The sequence below is a fragment of the Caretta caretta genome, chromosome 15 (assembly GCF_965140235.1).
Source record: "Caretta caretta isolate rCarCar2 chromosome 15, rCarCar1.hap1, whole genome shotgun sequence".
Classification (NCBI taxonomy): domain Eukaryota; kingdom Metazoa; phylum Chordata; order Testudines; family Cheloniidae; genus Caretta; species Caretta caretta.
Window position 1 is genome coordinate 1,129,860 of NC_134220.1, and position 22,128 is coordinate 1,151,987.

Here is a 22,128-nt window from a genome sequence, read left to right on the forward strand (position 1 = left end):
GGGCTCTGGAAAGAGATTAAGTGCTTGTGTTGACTGACACTTTCGGCTATTTGTCTCTGGTATATCTGTGATAACTTTGTAAATACTGTAAGTTTTTTCCTTTCCAGGAGCTTTCAGTGGAGTCCTTATGCAGCATCTATCTTGAGCAGTTGATTGTGGCAAATTAGAGATTAATTTGATTAGACATGTTACAGTCCCCTAAATCTCTGTAATGCTTCCTGTGTGTGGGGTCTTTACATTTCTACAATTACCTCCATGTTATACACTCCTGTGTATATAACCCTTCCTGTTTGACTAGTGTCCCTATGGGTGCTCCACTGTAGGTGTGCTTGTGTCCCTGCATTGTGGATCAGAGAACTTCAGTAGCAGTGTCCATTATGCCCATGCGTGCGCTATCTCTCCTTGTGCACGAGGCTAACCCCCCTTACTTCCTTCTCAACTGCCCCGGCTAGAGATGGAGCAGTCCATTTCCGACCATTACCTTCTTTGACATTTCTATAGCTAGTTAGTCTCTCCAGTCTTAGTTGTAGTTTTTTTCATTTTACTTTCTTCTCAAACAAAACAAAAAAACTTTATTGTTTCCCCCTTTTCCATCAGGGATCCTTCCGCCAACGGGGTATGCCCGGTTCACCGGGCTTCAAGAAGTGTCTCTCCTGCAAAGAGGTTATCCCTGTAGCAGGCAAGCACTCCTGGTGCATATGCTGCCATTGGGAAGGCCACATTCCACAGAAGTATGGTCTCTGCCAGTAACTCAGGCCCAGGTCTTGCAAGGACAGGCAGTTGAGACAGAAGATCATCTTTATGGAGGCAGCCCTCCAGTCCTTCCCGGACCCATGCCAAGAGTCACCTGGCAGACGTGACTCTTCCCCACAGCCCTCAACATCCAAGGACTGTGGGTTGAAGAAATCAGTTACTGACTCCTTTCGTAAGTCATTGAAAAAGATAGTAGGAAGTCCCCAGAGTGAGCCCCAAGTCAGCCTTAAACAATCTCAAGCATGTTCGGTACCATCAGCACCAAGACAGTCCCAGCCTGGTACCATGGCTCACAAAAATCTGGAGTGGCAGGTGTCGTTAATATGCCTGAGGACCTGATGGGTACAGGCACAGAGTCAGCGGCACCCAAGGACAAAGACAGGTGCCAGCACTCCACTAAGAAGACACTGCCATACACGTGGTTCCATCAGTACTGTCATCAGTGCCCCATACAGCACCGGAGCAGTTGGTGTGGGCAAGATCACCAACCCCCTCAGTACCGCCAGTAGCACAGAGTCGGTTGGTGCTGCTGGAATTCTGGCTCTTGAGAGACGTCTATGTATCGGACATACTGGTGTCTCCTCTTCTCGGGACCGGGACCTCGGCACCGAGTCGTCTTCTGGCATGGGAGTCTTCCCCGCAGCCCTGCCGTGCTCCTTGAGCAGACCCTCAGACAGCCCCACTGGGTCTTGGGAATTATTTGCACTGGGTACTCCATCCATTTTATCTCCTTACTCCCTTGACTGCGCTCTTCCCTCTCCCTCTGCAGTGACCCTGCTCACAAGAGTTTAGTACGACAAGAAATAGATAGCGCGATAGAACCAGTACTTCTATGAAGCAAAGGTTTTTATTCTTACCATTTCCTAATACCCAAGATGAAGGGAGGTTGGAGATCCATGCTAGACCTCAGAGCACTCAACAAATATGTCAAAGCACAAAAATTCAAGATGTTCACTCTAGTAACGATTATTCTACTGCTGAAACAGGGAGACTGGTTTTTGGCCCTCAACTTTTAGGACGCTTACTTTCATATCTCAATCCTGCCGTCTCACAGACGGTTCCTCAGACTTACCCTAGAACATGACCACTGCCAGTACAGAGTACTCCCCTTCGGGCTGCCGTAAGCTCCAAAAGTATTCTCCAAGGTTCTCTTAGTAGTGGCAATGCACTTATACTCCCAGGGGATCATGATTTACCCCTGCCTGGATGATTGTCTCCTCAGAGGCTTGCCAATTCACCAGATCCACAGTAGACTTGGTAATGGAATTGCCAGTAATCAACCCTCACTCCAGTGCAGGTCCTGGAGTTCATAGGCACTGACCATGACTCATTACAAGCCAGAGCCCTCCTACCTCAGCACAGATTCCTCTCTTTGACAATACTCATAGAGACTGTTTAAAACAGCCCACAAATGTCAGCCAAACACCGCCTCAGACTTTTGAGGCATATGGCCATGGGCACCGCAGTAGTACCACATGCCAGATTACACATGCGATGTCTTCACTTGTGGTTCAGCTCAGCCTACTGACCAAACAGAGACAGGCTAGACAAACCCCTAGATAACTCTCTGTCACTACCCACTAGGGTCAAAAACTCCTTGGAGTGGTGGAAAGACCCAACAAATGTCTGCAAGGGAATTCCCTTTTTGCAAACCTCTCCATCTCTGCTTCTTACCACCAGCGCATCCCTCATAGGATCAGGTGCGTATCTAAATGACCTTACAACACAAAGCAGGTTGTTATCCATGGAGATAGCCCTCCACATCAACTCCCTCGAACTCAGGAGGCCTGCACCCATTTCCTCCCACTGATCAAGGGATTAGACACGAGAGTCCTAACAGACAACATAGCATGTACGTACTGTATAAATCGACAAGAGGGAGCTAGATCACTCTCCCTCTGTGCAGAAGCAATGAAACTGTGGAACCGGTGCATCTCCCATGACGTCGTTCTATCAGCAGCTTACCTTCCAGACACTCAAAACTCAATAGCGGACAGTCTCAGTTGCAAATTCCTACACGACTACGAGTGGGAGATAAACACAGCAGTACTTCATGACCTATTCAGGCAATGCGGGACACCAAGCACAGAACAGTTTGCCACTTACCTGAACAAAAAATGTCCGTACTACTTCTCCAGAGCAGGGATGGGGCAATGCTCTCTGGGTGATGCTGTCCTTCTCCCCAGGGCAGGGACCTTCTCTATGACTTTTTCCATTCCCCTTACTGGCAAAGGTCTTATTAAAAATAAAAAGAGAAGGAACACACATCATATTGATTGCTCCTACTTGGCTGAGACAGAACTGATACCTTTACCTGTCACAACTCGCGACATGCCTGCAGATCTCTCTGCAATGCATTCCAGGCCACCTCTCACAAAATGAAGGATGCACTCTAAATCCCACCTGAGAATTCTTCGCCTCAAGGTGTGACTCCATGGCTCAAACGTATAGAGAGCTCTTGCTTGAAGGAGGTACAAGAGGTATTACTATGTAGTAGAAAGTCCTCAACACACCATACTTACCTACAAAAATGGTCCAGGTTTTGAAATTGGTGTACTTTCCATCAAATCTCCCCAACATCCGTCACTCTTCCGAAGATCGTAGACTATGTACTGACTAAAAAATTTGGGACTATCTCTCAGTTCACTCAGGGTCCACCTGGTGGCTATAGCAGCTTTTCACCGCCAAGTAGAGGGATACTCAGTGTTACCACATCCGACCACTAAACGATTCCTCAGGGGGTATAATAAACATTTCCCCACAACCCCGACATCCTACCCCCTTGTGGGACCTGAACCTGGTATTGAAACACTTGATTAGACCTCCCTTCAAACCCATGGCCACCTGCTCGCTTACACACCTTTCAGTAAAGAGGGCCTTTCAGATATCAATCACCTCAGCAAAGACAATAGGAGAAATATCAGAGGGATAGCCATGTTAGTCTGGATCTGTAAAAGCGGCAAAGAGTCCTGTGGCACCTTATAGACTAACAGACGTATTGGAGCATAAGCTTTCGTGGGTGAATACCCACTTCGTCAGATGCATGTAGTGGAAATAGGAGAAATGGCAGCTCTGATGGCACATCCCGCCTACACAATATTTTTTCGGTATGTGTAGGCCACATCCAAAATTCATCCCTAAGGTAACCTCCCCATTCCACATGAACCAATTGATTGATCTTCCCACTTTCTACCCCAAGCCTCACCATGACAACAGGGAGGCTATATTACACACACTGGATGTCAGGAGAGCGCTAGCCTTCTACCTGAATAGGACGAAGGCTTTCAGGAAGTATCTCCTAAACTTTTCCTCTCTATTGCGGAAGGATCTAAGGGCTCAGCAGTATCAGCCCAGAGACTGTTCAAGTGGCTCTTGAACAATGTTATCAGATCTGCGACATGACTCTGCCAGATAGTATTTGCACACACTCCATGAGGTTGATCTCCTCTGTCACCTTCTTCAAGAATGTCCCTATCTCAGAGATCTGAAGAGTGATGACATGGGCATCAGTCCACACCTAAGCAGAACATTGTGCGATCACTGGGGACTCTGCCTCTGATACCATCTTCCACTCCACAGTATTTTCATCTGTAACTGACCCCCCTGCAAAGCCCCACCCCTCCAATGGGGATACAGCTCAGGAGTCACCTACAATGGAGCACCCATAGGGACACTACTCGAAGAAGAAGTTATTCACCTTGTGCAGTAATGATGGTTTTTCGAGACGTGTTGTCCCTTTAAGTGCGCCACAACCCACCCTCCTCCCCTCTACTTCGGAGTTCTTGTGTATGATCCTGCGGTAGAGAAGGAACTGAGGGGGATTAGCCTACATGCACTGACTAGCCTGGTGGCGGGGCATGAGGGGAGACAGTGTATATGCGGGCCTAACGGACACTGCTACCAAAGTTCTCTGATCAGCAGCGCAGGGATGCAAGCACACCTACAGTGGAGCACCTGTAGGGGGACACATCTCAAAGAACCATTGTTACTGCACAAGGTGAGTAACTTCTTCTCTTTATCTGATAAAGGGCATTGAACAGCCTGAAATATACTAGGTACCTGTTTGTTTGTTGTTTACTATTACCACAGAAATTATGTAGTAGAGGAAAGGGAAGTGATTTGGAGAAACAGGTGATTTTTCCATGACACCCTCTGTTCTGCTTGCTGCAGCATTGATGGCTGGATTGGCAGCCTGACTTATTGCTGAGGCTTACTTTGATTTATATTTAAAGAAATGAGTACTGGTATTCTTTTGATCATGAATGTTTTATCACCTGGGCAGTTATGGTGCTGTATGGATCACAAAGGAGATTTTCTTATCACCATACAAAATTTCTCCATTGCCTACTGCTGGTTTATGTATCAGATGTTCTCTAGATACAATAAGATTTCCCTGGATAAAAATCAGAGACCTTGCCCTAATACTGTTGCAGACATGGGGTAGTTGAAGAAGTTGTTAAGGAAGTTGCTGGTTTCATAAAACTTTCAGCTACCAGCTGTTCAATTCTGTTACTAAAAAAGAATCTCAGTAGTGACTGCCTAATAACTAACTGACCAGTCAGGAAGTTCATTCTGTCTTGGAGAATTTCTCTTAGTGTTTCTGAATTTTCATACAAGATAAGGTACATTTATCTCATGTTCACACTGAGGTGTGAAGAACAACTTGTATCTTTTTAATTCCAAAGAAATGTTGAGAGAACATTGAGCATTGACAGCAACCCCTCTTCTTGGCAGCATGCACCTCAGATAGAGGCTTTTTTTTTTAAGTGACAAATTAAATTCTGCAGAAACTGATCGTGCCACCAGAGGCGTGATGGTGCTGTATGCCACAGAGTACTGGCTCTAGTTTTCCGAAGATTCTAGCCTGGTCATTTGGGAATGAAATCGCCTCATGTACAGAGCAGTCCAAGGGAAACATCATTCAGACTATTTAGAATATACAGGGGCAGATCCTCTGTTGGTGTGAACTGGCATAGCTCCATTAAACTAGGTTCACCGGGGGAAGGAGACCAAAGCCCTGAGGTAAGTGGGGATGTGGAATACCGGGAGGAATTACGAGCAGGAGAGCGCCAGAGGGGAGGGCTCCTGCCTCATACTGAGAAAGAGGGACAATCAGCGAGTTATCTCAAGTGCCTATACACAAATGCAAGAAGCCTGGGAAACAAGCAGGGAGAACTGGAAGTCCTGGCACAGTCAAGGAATTATGACGGAATAACGGAGATTTGGTGGGATAACTCACATAACTGGAGTACCGTCATGGATGGATATAAACTGTTCAGGAAGGACAGGCAGGGCAGAAAAGGTGTGGGAGTTGTATTGTATGTGAGAGAGCAGTATGACTGCTCAGAGCTGCAGTGTGAAACTGCAGAAAAACCTGAGAGTCTCTGGATTAAGTTTAGAAGCGTGAGCAACAAGGGTGATGTCGTGGTGGGAGTCTGCTGTAGACCACCGGACCAGGGGGATGATGTGGACGAGGCTTTCTTCCAGCAACTAACGGAAGTTATTAGATCGCAGGCCCTGGTTCTTATGGGAGACTTCAATCACCCTGATATCTGCTGGGAGAGCAATACAGCGGTGCACAGACAATCCAGGAAGTTTTTGGAAATTGTAGGGGACAATTTCCTGATGCAAGTGCTGGAGGAACCAACTAGGGGCAGAGCTCTTCTTGACCTGCTGCTCACAAACCAGGAAGAATGATAGGGGAAGCAGAAGTGGATGGAACCTGGGAGTCAGTGACCATGAGATGGTCGAGTTCAGGATCTTGACACAAGGAAGAAAGGAGAGCATCAGAATACGGACCCTGAACTTCAGAAAAGCAGACTTTGACTCCCTCAGGGAACTGATGGACAGGATCCCCTGGGAGAATAACACGGGGGGGAAAGGAGTCCAGGAGAGCTGGCTGTATTTTAAAGAATCCAAACCATCCCGATGTGTAGAAAGAAGAGTAAATATGGCAGGCAATCAGCTTGGCTTAACAATGAAATCCTTGCTGATCTTAAACACAAAAAAGAAGCTTACAGGAAGTGGAAGATTGGACAAATGACCAGGGAGGAGTATAAAAACATTGCTCAGGCGTGCAAGAGTGGAATCAGGAAGGCCAAATCACACTTGGAGTTGCAGCTAGCAAGAGACGTTAAGAGTAACAAGAAGGGTTTCTTCAGGTATGTTAGTAACAAGAAGAAAGTCAAAGAAAGGGTGGGCCCCTTACTGAATGAGGGAGGCAACCTAGTGACAGAGGATGTGGAAAAAGCTAATGTACTCAATGCTTTTTTTGCGTCTGTCTTCACGAACAAGGTCAGCTCCCAGACGACTGCAATGGGCAGCACAGCATGGGGAGGAGGTGACGAGCCCTCTGTGGAGAAAGAAGTGGTTTGGGACTATTTAGAAAAGCTGGACGAGCACAAGTCCATGGGACCGGATGCACTGCATCCGAGAGTGCTCAAAGAGTTGGCGGATGTGATTGCAGAGCCATTGGCCATTATCTTTGAAAACTCATGGCAATTGGGGGAGGTCCGGGAAGACTGGAAAAAGGCTAATGTAGTGCCCATCTTTAAAAAAAGGAAGAAGGAGGATCCAGGGAACTACAGGCCAGTCAGCCTCACCTCAGTCCCTGGAAAAATCATGGCGCACGTCCTCAAGGAATCAATTCTGAAGGACTTAGAGGAGAGGAATGTGATCAGGAACAGTCAGCATGGATTTACCAAGGACAAGTCATGCCTGACTAATTGCCTTCTATGGCAAGATAACTGGTTCTGTGGATGAGGGGAAAGCAGTGGATGTGTTATTCCTTGACTTTAGCAAAGCTTTTGATACGGTCTCCCACAGTATTCTTGCCAGCAAGTTAAAGAAGTATGGGCTGGATGAATGGACTATAACGTGGATAGAAAGCTGGCTAGATTGTTGGGCTCAATGGGTAGTGATCAATGGCTCCATGTCTACTTGGCAGCCAGTATCAAGCGGAGTGCCCCAAGGGTCAGTCCTGGGGCCTGTTTTGTTCAGTATCTTCATTAATGGTCTGGAGGATGGCGTGGATTGCACCCTCAGCAAGTTTGCAGATGACATGAAACTGGGAGGAGTGGTAGATACGCTGGAGGGTAGGGATAGGCTAACGGCATTTGGGGCTGTATAAGTAGGGGCATTGATCGTAGAACCATAGAATATTAGGATTAGAAGAGACCTCAGGAGGTCATCTAGTACAACCCCCTGCTCAAAGCAGGACCAATCCCCAACTAAATCATCCCAGCCAGGACTTTGTCAAGCCTGACCTTAAAAACCTCAAAGGAAGGAGATTCCACCACCTCCCTAGGTAACCCATTCCAGTGTTTCATCACTCTCCTCTTGAAAAAGGTTTTCCTAACATCCAACCCAAACCTCTCCCACTGCAACTTGAGACCATTACTCCTTGTTCTGTCACCTGGTACCACTGAGAACAGTCTAGATCCATCCTCTTTGGAACCCCCTTTCAGGTAGTTGAAAGCAGCTATCAAATCCCCCCTCACTCTTCTCTTCCACAGACTAAACAATCCCAGTTCCCTCAGCCTCTCCTCATAAGTCATGTGCTCCAGTCCCCTAATAATTTTTCTTGCCCTCTGCTGGACGCTTTCCAATTTTTCCACATCCTTTTTGTAGTGTGGGGCCCAAAACTGGACACAGTACTGCATATGAGGCCTCACCAATGTCGAATAGAGGGGAAGGATCACGTCCCTCGATCTGCTGGCAATGCTCCTACTTATGCAGCCCAAAATGCCATTAGCCTTCTTGGCAACAAGGGCACACTGTTGACTTATATACAGCTTCTTGTCCACTGTAATCCCCAGGTACTTTTCTGCAGAACTGCCGCTTAGCCAGTCGGTCCCCAGCCTGTAGTGGTGCATGGGATTCTTCTGTCCTAAGTGCAGGACTCTGCACTTGTCCTTGTTGAACCTCATCATATTTGTTTTGCCCCAATCCTCCAGTTTGTATAAGTCATTCTGTACCCTATCCCTACTCTCCAGCGTATCTATCTCTCCCCCCGTTTAGTGTCATCCGCAAACTTGCGGAGGGTGTAATCCATCCCATCATCCAGATCATTAAGCTCAAATCTTGTTAGCCATAGGATAATAAACGCTTGGACTGTGGGAAGAGCTTCAGTCAGTGCTCAGGCCTTATTAGCCATGAGAACCCACACAGGAGAGAGACCCTATAAATGCTTAGACTGTGGGAAAAGCTTGCATCGGAGCTCAAATCTTACTGCTCATATGAGACTGCACACTGGAAAGAGACCCTATAAGTGTTCGGACAGTGGGAAAAGCTTCAGTCGAGGGCACATCTTATTAGACATGGGAGACTCCACACTGGTGAGAAACCCTATAAATCTGCGGTTCTCAAACTTTAATAACCTGATGACCCCCCTTTTGATTTAAAAATTTTCAAGGACCCCCGCAAGCCCACCGCTCAGCCACAGGCTCCCCGTCCCGACTCCTCCCTCTCCCGCCCAGTGCCTCCTGCACACTGCTGAACAGCTGTTTTGTGACATGCAGGAGTCACTGGGAGGGAGGGGGAGGAGTTGATCAGCGGGGACAGCAGCCCCGGACATGACTCGTTGACCCACTGGAGTACCCTTGCACACCCTGGACCCCAGTTTGAGAAACCCTGCTATAAATGCCTGTACTTCAGGAAGAGCTTCATTTATTGCTCAAGTCTTAATTAACCATGAGAGAAACCATACAGAGAGACCCTATAAATGCTTGGACTGAGGTAAAAGCTTCATTCAGCTCTCAGGCCTTATTAACCATGGGAGAATCCATATGGGGAAGAGACCCTAAAAATGCCTGCAGTGTGAGAAGTTTCAATGCACCATAAGCCCTTATTATACGTCAGAGAACCCATACAGGAGAAGAACCCTATAAATACTTGGATTGTGGGAAAAGCTTTAATCATTTCACATCTGAGAACCCACACAGGAGATAAAACCTGTAAGTGCCTGCACTGTGGGAAAAGCTTCAGTGAGAGCTCAAATGTGGAAACAAGAATAAATGGATATAAACTGGCCATCAGGAAGTTTAGACTTGAAATTAGATGAAGGTTTCTAACCATCAGAGGAGTGAAGTTCTTGAACAGCCTTCCAAGGGAAGCAGTGGGGGCAAAAGACATATCTGGCTTCAAGATTAAACTTGGTAAGTTTATGGAGGAGATGGTATGATGGGATAACATGATTTTGGCAATTAATTGATCTTTAACTATTCATGATAAATAGGCCCAATGGCCTGTGATAGGATGTTAGATGGGATGGGATCTGAGTTACTACAGAGAATTCTTTCCTGGGTATCTGGCTGGTGAATCTTGCCCACATGCTCAGGGTTCAGCTGATCGCCATATTTGGGGTCGGGAAGGAATTTTCCTCCAGGGCAGATTGGAAGAGGCTCTGAAGGTATTTTGCCTTCCTCTGCAGCATGGGGCACAGGTCATTTGCTGGAGGATTCTCTGCACCTTGAAGTCTTTAAACCATGATTTGAGGACTTCAGTAGCTCAGACATAGGTGAGAGGTTTATTGCAGGAGTGGGTGGGTGAGATTCGGTGGCCTGCATTGTGCAGGATGTCAGACTAGATGATCATAATGGTCCCTTCTGACCTTTAATATCTACAAATCTATAATGAAGATGTTGAACAAAACTGTCCCTAGAACAAACCCCTGGAGCACTCCACTTGATACCTGCTGCTAACTAGATATAGAGCTGTTGATCACTACCCGTTGAGCCCAACGATCTAGCCAGCTTTCTATCCACCTTATAGTCCATTCATCCAATCCGTACTTCTTTAACTTCTTGGCAAGAATACTGTGGAAGACAGTATGAAAAGCTTTGCTAAAGTCAAGGTATATCACATCCACCGCTTTCTCCATATTCTCAGAGCCAGTTTTCTCATCATAGAAGACAATCAGGTTAGTTAAGCATGACTTGCCCTTGGTGAATCCATGTTGACTGTTCCTGATCACCTTCCTCTCCTCTAAGTGCTTCAAAATGGATTCCTTGAGGATTTGCTCCATGATTTTTCCAGGGACAGAAGTGAACCTGACCGGTCTGTAGTTCGCCAGATTCTCCTTCCTATTTTTAAAGATTTTTTACATTTGCCTTTTTCCAATCGTCCAGGACCTCACCTGATTGCCATGAGTTTTCAAAGATAATGGCCAATAGCTCTGCAATCACATCAGCCAACTCCCTCAGCACCCTCGGATGCATTGTAAATTGTCCATAACTTGTTCTTTCACTCACGTCCTCCCCATACTTTGCTGCCCAGTGCAGAAGTTTGTGAGCTGACCTTGTCTGTGAAGACTGCAGCAAAAAAAGCATTCCAAATCATCTGTCACTAGGCTGCCTCCTTCATTCAGTAAGAGTCCCATACTTTTCCTGACCACCTTCTTGTTGCTAACATACCTCTAGAAATCCTTCTTGTTACCCTTCACATCTTTTGGTAGCTGCAGTTCCAGTTGTACTTCCTGATTACACCCCTGCATGCTCGAGCAATATTTTTATACTCTTCCCTAGTCATCTGTCCAAGTTTCCACTTCTTGTAAGCTTCCTTTTTGTGTTTAAGCTCACCGAAGATTTCTCTATTAAGCCAAGCTGGTCGCCTGCCATATTTGCTATTCTTTCTACACATTGGGATGGTTTGTTCCTGCACCCTCAACAAGGCTTCTTTAAAATACAGCCAGCTCTCCTGGACTCCTTTCCCCCTCATATTAGCCTCCGAGGGGATCCTGCCCATCAGTTCCCCGAGGGAGTCCAAGTCTGCTTTTCTGAAGACAAGGGTCCCTATTCTGCTGCTCTCCTTTCTTCCTTTTGTCAGCATCCTGAACTTGACCATCTCATGGTCATTTCTGCCCAGGTTGCCACCCACTTCTACTTCCCCTACTACTTTTTCCCTGTTTGTGAGCAGCAGATCAAGAGGAGCATGGCTCCTTGTTGATTCTTCCAGCACCTTCACCAGGAAGTTGTCCTCAACAGTCTCCAAAAACTTCCTGGATTGTCTGTGCACCGCTGTCTTGCTCTCCCAGCAGATGTCGGGGTGATTGAAGTCCCCCATGAGAACCAGGGTCTGTGATCTGGAAACTTCTGTTAGTTGTCCGAAGAAAGCCTCATCTACCTCATCCTCCTAGTCTGGTACTCTATAGCAGACGCACACCACAACATCACCCTTGTTGTTCTTGCCTCTAAACTTAACCCAAAGACTCTCAACAGGCTTTTCTCCAGATTCATACTGGAACTCTGATGTCACTGGTAGGCTTCAAACTTACTTTAAAATTGTAAATACAGTAACTCCTCACTTAATTTCATCCAGTTAATGTTGTTTCATGGTTAGGTTGCTGATCTATTAGAGAACATGCTCGTCTAAAGTTGTGCAATGCTCCCTTATAACGTTGTTTAGCAGCCACCTGCTTTGTCCACTGCTTGCAGAAAGAGCAGCCTGTTGGAGCTAGCTGGTGGGGGTTTCAAACCAGGGTGAGTCGGCAGCCCCCCTATCAGCTCCCCTGAGTTCCCTTGCAGCAGCTGCCCAGCAGGCTAACAATTGCCGGGCAGTTCAGCTGTCCCTCCCCGCACTGCCCTGTGCTGCTCCTGCCCTCTGCCATGGAGCTGCTCCCAGGAGCCTTCTGCTTGCTGTGCAGGGTGGCGACAGAGGGGTACTAATGTCAGGGTGTCCCCCTGCACCCGCTCCTGCACCCTACCTCCACAGAGCAGAGAATTTTGGGGCTTTTTTATCCCAGAAAACTAGGATTCCTGATTATAATGGAAACATGTCTTCTCCCTGCATGTGGGTGGTACCTGTTGTAAATCTGGCTACATTCCAGTGGCCTCTCCTTTGTTTCTAGTAATGATTGCTGTTTTTTCCTTTCTATATATGAATTTTATTTGAATTAATTACAGAAAGAGCCATCAAAATATATATTTAAAGTGCAGTGTGCCTCCACTCCTCCCAGAGTATATTATAATCTTAGGGTATGGCAAATGTGAAGCCTAAACAGGTTGTTCGAGTTTCTTTAAACATTTAGCATGAAGCAGCCAGTGCCAGCTACTGGTTTGGTCTAGCAGGGACGCTACAGTGTTTATTACCTGTAACAATCAGTTTCCACAAATTTAATAGCCCCGGGAACACATTTTAAATAAGTTCATTTCATCTGCCTGAATATGTCTCAGGGTATGTCTACACTGTAGTTAGACATCCATGGCTGGCGCAGGACAGCTGACTCGGGCTCACAGGGCTTGGGCTAAGGGGCTGTTTGATTGCAGTGTAGACACTCAGACTGCAGCCTGAGCTATGGGACCTTCCCACATCACAGTGTCCTAGAGTCTGAGCACCAGCCTGAGGCCTAGTGTCTGCACTGCAGTTAAACAACCTGGAATCAAAGCCCCGTGAGCCTGGCACAGCCCAGCTGCAGGGTTTGAATTGCAGCGTGGACATACCCTAAGAGAGGTGAGATCTAGGTCAGGGGTTCTCACAACAGCTTTTTGGTGGCCTCAGAGTGCAGCCACTGGTGGCCGCACTGACAGTTTTTTCCTAAAATACTTACCGGTAATTAATTTTAGAAAAAACAATTAAATATGCACAGATTCACATCCCAATCATTGTAATGTATATTTGTAGGGTTTTTTGGCAAACTCAATAACAAAAATAATGCTGCCTCCCCCTTCAGCCCCCCCGTCCAGGGCTTAGTGGATCCTGGGGCTTGCTGTGAAAAGTGATATTTGTATATTTGTTAATATCACAGCACACTGAGTCGCTACCTGGGAGGCTATGAAAAGTGATAAGTGATATTAACAAACATGCAAGTATCACATTTTACAGACTTTAGTAAGTCTGCTGTGAAAAGTGATACTTGCATGTTTGTTAATATCACTTTTCTCAGTAAGCCCCAGGACCCATTAAACCCTGCATCGGGGGGCTAAAGAGGGAGGCAGCAGGGGCTAGAGGCAAGGGTGGGATGGATGTGGGGCCCGAGGGCAATTGGAGGGGGGAATGGATGCAGGGCCAGGAAGGCAGCGGGGCCTTGGGGGTGGGGTGGGGGTAGAGGGATGGATACATGGCTGTGGGAGGCAGCAGGGGCCAGGGGTGATGGGGGTGGGTGAGGAGCCCCACTGTTGTGTGGGCAGAGCCAGGGCCTGGTGTCTGTTGCCATGCCGCCAGGGCCAGGGCTCAGTGCCCGCGGCCAGAACCAGGAGCTGGGGATGGGAACTGTGTGGCTGGAGCCAGGGATCGGAGTGCAGACAAAGCTGTGGGTCAGCGCCCAGGGCTAGTGCCTGCCGCCACACGGCCAGAGCCCAGAGCTGTGTGCCGGAGCCCAGGCGTGCGTGGCTGGAGCCAGGAGTCAGCGCTCGCCGCTGCGTGGCCAGGGCCAGGGGGCACCGCGTGGCCAGGGCCAGGGGGCACCATGTGGCCAGAGCCTGGGAACAGAGCTGTGGGTTGGCGCCGGCTGCTGTGCAGTGGGGGCAGGGGATCAGGGGCTAGGCAGGAGTGGCTGGAGACTGTGGCCAGTGCTCACCACCCCACGGCCGGAACCGGGGGCCAGAGGTCGACTGAAGCTCTGCGGCCAGGGGTCAGTACCTGCTGCCCTGCAGCCAGAAGCAGAGGTTGGCGCCCAAAGCCCCATGCTTGGAGCCTGCTCCTGTGCAGCTGGCCTGGGGGTCGGTGCCTGTGGACAGTGCCTGCCATTGCGCAGACGGAGCTCGGGACTGGGGCTGGGAGCCAGCACCTGATGCCATGCAACTGGAACCCGGGGCCAGAGGCTGAAGCCCTGCAGCTGGAGTCCAGGGCCGAGTGGCCAGAGCTGGGCAGGAGGGTGGTGCGGAGTCAATACCTGCTGCCCCAGTGTCTGAGCCTGGGGCCGCATGGCCAAGTTCCTGAATTCCCACTACTGGAGCCTGCCACCCAACCCCCATGCCCCCCAAGGTGGGTCATGAACTCACCTTGCTCCTGCACCGTTGTGCCCCACCTTTCTCCAGAGGAAGTGCAGGACGGCACATCCAGGAGCAACAAAGCCCTGGTCTACACTATGAGTTTAGGTCGAATTTAGCAACGTTAGATCAATTTATCCCTGCACCCGTCTACACAAGGAAGCCATTTTTGTTGACTTAATGGGCTCTTAAAATCTATTTCTGTACTCCTCCCCGACAAGGGGATTAGCACTGAAATCAACATCACCTGGTCGAATTTGGGTTAGTGTGGATGCAATTCGACGATATTGGCCTCCGGAAGATATCCCAGAGTGCTCCATTGTGACCGCTCTGGACAGCACTCTCAACTCGAATGCAGTGGCCAGGTAGACAGGAAAAGCCCGGCAAACTTTTGAATTTCATTTCCTGTTTGGCCAGTGTGGCAAGCTGATCAGCACAGGTGACCGTGCAGATCTCATCAGCAGAGGTGACCATGAGTCCCAGAATCGCAAAAGAGCTCCAGCATGGACCGAATCAGAGGTACCAGATCTGATCGTTGTATGGGGAGATGAATTTGTGCTATCAGGACTCCATTCCAAAAGACAAAATGCCAAAATATTTGCAAAAATCTCCAAGGGCATGAAGGACAGAGGCTATCACAGGGACCCGCAGCAGTGCCGCATGAAACTTAAGGAGCTCAGGCAAGCCTACCAAAAAACCCAAGAGGCAAATGCCTGCTCAGGGTCAGAACCCCAGACATGCCGCTTCTATGATGAGCTGCATGCAATTCTAGGGAGTGCCCCTACAACTACCCCACACCTGTACGTGGACTCCTGCAAGGGAGTCTCACACAACAAGGATGAGGATTTGGGGGAGGTTGAAGATAACGCACACCAGGCAAGCGGAGAAACCATTCTCCCCGACAGCCAGGAACTGTTGATCACCCTGGAGCCAATACCCTCCCAACCTGGGCTCCCAGGCCTTGAAGGCGGAGAAGGCAACTCTGGTGAGTGTACCTTTGTAAATATAATACACTGTTTAAAAGCAAGAGTGTTCAATGATTAATTTGCCCTGAAGACTTGTGGTGCTTTCGTGGCCAGTACAGCTACTGGAAAAGTCTGTTAACGTGTCTGGGGATGGAGCGGAAATCCTCCAGGGACATCTCAATGAAGCTCTCCTGGAGGTTCTCCCAAAGCCTTTGCAAAAGGTTTCTGTGGAGGGCAGCCTTATTGAGTTCTCCATGTTAGGACACTTTACCATGCCAGGCCAGTAGCATGTAGTCTGGAATCATTGCATAAGAAAGCATGGCAGCGTGTGGTCCCGGTGTTTGCTGGCATTCAAGCAACATCCGTTCTTTATCTCTCTGTGTTATCCTCAGGAGAGTGATATCATTCATGGTCGCCTGGTTGAAATAGGGGAATTTTATTAAGGGGTCATTCAGAGGTGGCCGTTCCTGCTGGGCTGTTTGCCTGTGGCAAAAAAGAAATCATATCCCCTATTAGCCACGTGGTGGGGGAGGGGTGAAGTGATCATCCCAGAGGATTGGGGGGGGGGGGGGGGGGTTAGTTGGGTTTGTGCTACACATTAACCCGAAAACATCAGCCCTTCCTTTTAAATGGCCAATGTGTCTTTTTCAATTTTACTCTCCCTTTTTTTCCTCCCGCAGTTGCAAATGTTTCAACGCTGCCACTAGCATCTCCGTCCCAGAGGCTAGCGCAGGTAAGAAGGCGAAAAAAGTGCACTCGTGATGAAATGTTCTCTGAGCTCATGCAGTCCTCCTGCACTGAAAGAGCCCAGCAGAATGTGTGGAGGCAGATAATGTCAGAGTCCAGGAAAGCAGAAAATGAACACAAGGACAGGTGGCGAGAGCATGATGAGAGGAGGCAGGATGCAAGGCTGAGGCTACTGGAGGATGAAACTGATATGCTCCGGCGTATGGTTTAGGTGCAGGAAAGTCACAGACCGCCACTGCAGTCCCTGTGTAACCAACCACGCTTCTCCTGAAGTTCCATAGCCTCCTCACCCAGATGCTCAAGAACACGGGGTGGGGCTCCGGACTCCCAGCCACTCCACCCCAGAGGACTGCCCAAGCAACAGAAGGCTGGCATTCAGTAATTTGAAGTGCAGTGTGGCCTTGTCCTCTCCTCCTCCCCCACCCCTCCCAGGCTACCTTGGCAGTTATCCCCCTATTTTTGTGACGAATTAATAAAGAATGCATGAATTTGAAACAACAATGACTTTATTGCCTCTGCAAGCGGTTATCAAAGGGGGAAGGGGAGGGCAGTTGGCTTACAGGAAAGTAGAGTGAACCAAGGGGGCGGGTTTTCATCAAGGAGAAACAAACAGAACTGTCACACCGTAGCCTGGTCAGCCATGAAACTGGTTTTCAAAGCTTCTCTGATGCACAGTGTGCCCTGCTGTGCTCTTCTAACTGCCCTGGTGTCTGGCTGCGCGTAATCAGCGGCCAGGCGATTTTCCTCAACTTCCCACCCCACCATAAACGTCTCCCCCTTACTCTCACAGATTTTGTGGAGCACACAGCAAGCAGTAATAACAATGGGAATATTGGTTTCACTGAGATCTAACCGAGTCAGTAAACTGCACCCGCGTGCTTTTAAACATCCAAATGCACATTCTACCACTTTTCTGCACTTGCTCAGCCTATAGTTGAACAGCTCCTGACTACTGTCCAGGCTGCCTGTGTATGGCTTCGTGAGCCATGGCATTAAGGGGTAGGCTGGGTCCCCAACGATAACTATAGGCATTTCAACATCCCCAGTGGTTATTTTCTGGTCTGGAAAGTAAGTCCCTTGCTGCATCTGCTTCATGCAGACCAGAATTCCTGAAGATGCTAGCGTCATGTACCTTTACCAGCCATCCCACGCTGATGTTGGTGAAACATCCCTTGTGATCCACCAGTGCTTGCAACACCATTGACAAGCACCCCTTTCGGTTTATGTACTGGCTGCCAAGGTGGTCCGGTCCCAAGATAGGGATATGTGTTCCGTCTATTGCCCCACCACAGTTAGGGAATCCCATTGCAGCAAAGCCATCCACTATGACCTGCACATTTCCCAGAGTCACTACCCTTGATAGCAGCAGCTCAGTGATTGTGTTGGCTACTTGGATCACAGCAGCCCCCACAGTACATTTGCCCACTCCAAATTGATTCCCGACTGACCGATAGCTGTCTGGCGTTGCAAGCTTCCAGAGGGCTATCGCCACTTGCTTGTGAATTGTTAGGGCTGCTCTCATCTTGGTATTCTTGCGCTTCAGGGTAGGGGAAAGCAAGTCACAAAGTTCCATGGAAGTGCCCTTATGCATGCGAAAGTTTCGCAGCGACGGGGAATCATCCCAGACCCGCAACACTATGCGATCCCACCAGTCTGTGCTTGTTTCCCGGGCCCAGAATCGGCTTTCCATGGCATGAGCTTGCCCCATTGCCATCACGATGGCCAAATTGCTGGGGCCCATGCTTTGAGAGAAGTCTGTGTCCAGGTCCTTATCACTCTCATCACCACGTGTCCATCACCTCCTCGTCAGCTTTTGCGTGTTCTGGTTCTGTATATACTGCATGATAATGCATGAGGTGTTTACAATGCTCATAACTGCCGCGATGATCTGAGCGGGCTCCATGCTTGCCGTGGTATGGCGTTTGCAGGAGAGCAGAGTTGCAGGGGGAAGCGGTGTTTAGATGACCAGTTTTGCAGACCTACTGCACCGTCTGCTGCCAGGACACAACAGCTGAGTGGGCTGCACGCTTTCTGTGGTATGGTGAGACAAGAGCAGCTGAGCAGAGTTGCAGCGGAAGCGGCCCTGCGAGACCACCAGGAGAGCAGAAGAGCAGAGTGCCAGCAGAAGCAGTAGATGACGATGGTCATATAGAAGACCTGCGAGGTGGATTCATAGCATCAGGAGAGCAGAGTGGGAGTGGAAGCGGTGGATCACGATGACGGTTAGCAGTCCTACTGCACCGTCTGCTGAAAGCAGTATGGCGCTCGCACGGAGAAAAGGCTGGAAATGATTGTCTGCTGTTGCTTTCACGGAGGGAGGGGCAACTGACGACATGTACCCAAAACCACCCGCAACAGTGTTTTTGCCCCATGAGGCATTGGGAGCTTAACCCAGAATTCCAGTGGGCGGCGGGAACTGTGGGATAGCTACCCACAGTGCAACGCTCCAAAAGTCGACGCTAGCCTTGGTACTGTGGACGCACTCCACCGACTTAATGCGCTTAGTGCATTAGTGTGGGGACACACACAATCGACTGTATCAATCTAAAAAATAGACTTCTGTAAATTCGACCTAATTTCGTAGTGTAGACATACCCAAAGAGGGAGGGAAAGGAGCCAATGCTTTGCTTCCGCACCCCCATCACTGCCCAGGAGGCTATCGTGGTCTAGAGGCAATGGTTACAGACCTGGAAGTTCAGGTAGGGCTTCTTTAGGGTATTATAGATCTGCAGGTTAACTTTAGGTTTGGCCTAATGAGTCAAGACATTTACAGGCCTACTGTTTCATTCAGTTTGCTGGTTAGAGGGGATTAAAAACCTCTTGGTTCAAGTGAAGCTTGTTTTTGGCAAGAAAACTGGTAAAATACTTTCCTTTAATGTGCCCTAAGAAGCTGAAACTAGAGTTGATGCATGTATGCTTTTCAAATGTGGATTCTGGCTCTGATAGTGCTCCTTGGCATGTGTGGCCTCGCTTTAGGGCAGGGTTTCTGAAACTGGGGGTTGGGACCCCTCAGGGGGTCATGAGGTTATTACATGGGGGGTCGTGAGCTGTGAGCCTCCACCCCAAACCCCGCTTTGCCTCCAGCACTTATAATGGTGTTATAAATTAAAAACACTTTTTTATATATTTAAGGGGGGTCACACTCAGAGGCTTGCTAAGTGAAAGGGGATACCAGTACAAAATTTTGAGAACTACTGCTTTAGGGGAACCTGATTTAAGGAATGTGTATCTGCAATTTGCCTGAAATGAAATAGAAATAAACTCTTTGTAGATAAGTAGTAGTGTGATCCAGTGAATACAGTACTAAACTAGTAGTCAGAAGATATGTGTCCTGTTCTTGAATTCTACTTCTGCGTCTAATTCTACATCTGCAAAATGGTAGTAACGATACTTAAACCTCCTTTGTTAACATTCATGGAGATCCTTTGAATGCAAAGTATTATTAATGAAATTCAAGGAGAGTTTTGTAGAGAATGTCTAGCCAGATGTAAACCTTTTGGATGTATGGAAGTGAGAGTATGTATTCCACTGGCTTGATTTAATGGGTGTTGGTCCTGCTTTGAGCAGGGGATTGGACTAGATGACCTCCTAAGGTCTCTTCCAACCCTAATATTTTATGATTCTATGATTGGCAGCAGTAGGATGCACCAGCACTTAGAAAGTAACAAAAAGGCAAATGTCATTATATTTAAAAAAACAAAACACTTTTGACTGTTTTGTTTATACAGACAATGGAAGCGGTTCTCTGGAAGCTTGTTTTCAAAACATGTTTGTGGTGGTCAGATGCCTTCCCTTTATATCAAAATCTTCACTTTATTTGTAATAAAATTGAGTATTAGTTGAGACTTTAAAGTAAACTGTTGTTCATATATACAAAGATTATATAGACTTGGAGAAATTTTATTGTAAATAAACAAAACTAATTTTACTATGTGTTTGTCATTGCCCAGTAAGCACCAGATAAACAGCCACTTACAATCACTCCTTTCTTCCGTGATCTCACTATCACATGACATCCTATATTGATAGTGTCACCTCTCTCCCTGACTTTCTAGTCCTCTGCACCATTATGCATACACACATCCAGTTCCAGGACCCTACAAACCCTCACTCACGCAAGCAGTCCTTACTCATGCACATCCATCCACTTAGGTCAATGGAACTGCTTGAGTGAGGAAGGACTAATCACATGAGTACAGGTGTACAGACTCAGGCACTTAATTTTCCATCATGACACTTTTTTTCCTTTTGGCTGATCTATCCTCATGAAGCACATGAGACGTTTAGTTGCAACACAACACTGCATACAGGGAAATCTTGTCTCTGCAGCACCATCACCAGCCTGGTACCAGAAGCCCCCAGATTCGGGAAATGTCTGCTACTTTTTGAACCACTCTTGTCATGTTGTGATCAGTGTTGAGAGGCTACAAAGGGAACCCCATCCATCTGCTTTCTGTCAGAGAAATAGTAGGATCTATCATAAAGGAATCTGGGAGAGGGAGGGCAGGGAAGAATATAAGATGGAACATTCTCCTTTTGCTTTTATAGTCTCCAATCTAGTTTTTCTTATGATTACTTAGAAGCATTTCTCTTCACTGAGAGGAACATGGAGGGTATGTCTACACTGCAATTAAAAACCTGCAGCTGGCTTGTGCCAGCTGACTCAAGTTTATGGGACTTGGGCTGCAGGGCTGTTTAATTGCAGTTTAGAAGTTTGGGCTTGGGATGGTCTCAGTGCTCGGGCTGAAGCCTGAGCCCAAACATCTACGCTGCAGTTAAACAGTCCTGTAGCCAGAACCCTGTAAGCCCGAATCAGCTGTCACAGGCCAGCTGCAGGTGTCTAACTGCAGTGTAGCCATATCCCTGGGCACCAAGATTGACTTATGTTGACTGTTATATTTAATCTTTTCATATTACCGCAATTGAGTCAAATATCCTACAAGTGTGGAACACGTTCCTATGGAGCATCCTTCAATTATATATGAATCTGTAGGGTATATGTGCCTCTAGAATACTGATATGATTTAAAACCCTGCAGCAAGCTAGTTAATTCCTAATGTTCTATGTGGTTTAGTTTCTACTGATACTTTTATTTATGGTGCTAATGTGATGGCTATAGTTAGCTGTTCTTACTCTTTCCTGTGTAGGCACCAGTGTAATGGGGCAGTAATTTCCCGTTGTGGACAGCCCGAGGTCAGCTGGTGGGGTTGGAGAAATGCAGATGACGAACACCTTGTCCAGTCAGTGGCCAAAGCATGTGCCTCAGACTCTAGGTCCAAAAGCAGCAAATTAATGAATGGAAACTGTTCCAGAGACTTCTCCAATGGAGGGGACCTCTCCGATGTGGAATTTGGTGAGCTCACAAGCCCCTCCATTTCTGAAATGGCTAGAGCTTTGTATGTGAGTGTGATCTCCTGCGTATAGTATAAGATATGTGGGGTTTCCTGTGTGTTTACAGAGTGTGTAGGATTCCTCTATACACAGTGCATGCATATTGTGGTTCCTGCATGACTGTTTGTTGCAGATAGTGTCAAAAGTATTTGTTTAATTACTGTTTGGTTGTCCTTTTTCTTTCCATAGATTCCTCAATTTCTAATGCTTCAGGAGCAGAAAGTTTGGCCATCCAGCCTCAGAAGCTTTTAATCTTGGATGCACGTTCTTATGCAGCTGCTGTGGCTAACAGGGCCAAAGGTGGAGGCTGTGAGTGCCCAGGTAAATAGTGTTTGCTCTCAGATCAG

General features: G+C 47.8%; 1 protein-coding gene across 16 annotated transcripts in view; it reads left to right on the forward strand.

The window, feature by feature from the left end:
- The window catches only part of MTMR3 (myotubularin related protein 3), a 240,851-nt gene that overhangs the window by 186,602 nt on the left and 32,121 nt on the right, over positions 1-22,128 (forward strand). For all 16 annotated transcript variants that reach the window (XR_012665130.1, XM_048821231.2, XM_048821238.2 and 13 more), the window contains 2 exons: positions 21,538-21,743; positions 21,971-22,102. Coding sequence is in view for 15 of the 16 variants with exons in the window: in XM_048821231.2 (XP_048677188.2) it covers positions 21,538-21,743; positions 21,971-22,102 (338 nt within the window). In the remaining variant the exon portion in view is untranslated. The remainder of the gene's footprint in view (positions 1-21,537; positions 21,744-21,970; positions 22,103-22,128) is intronic.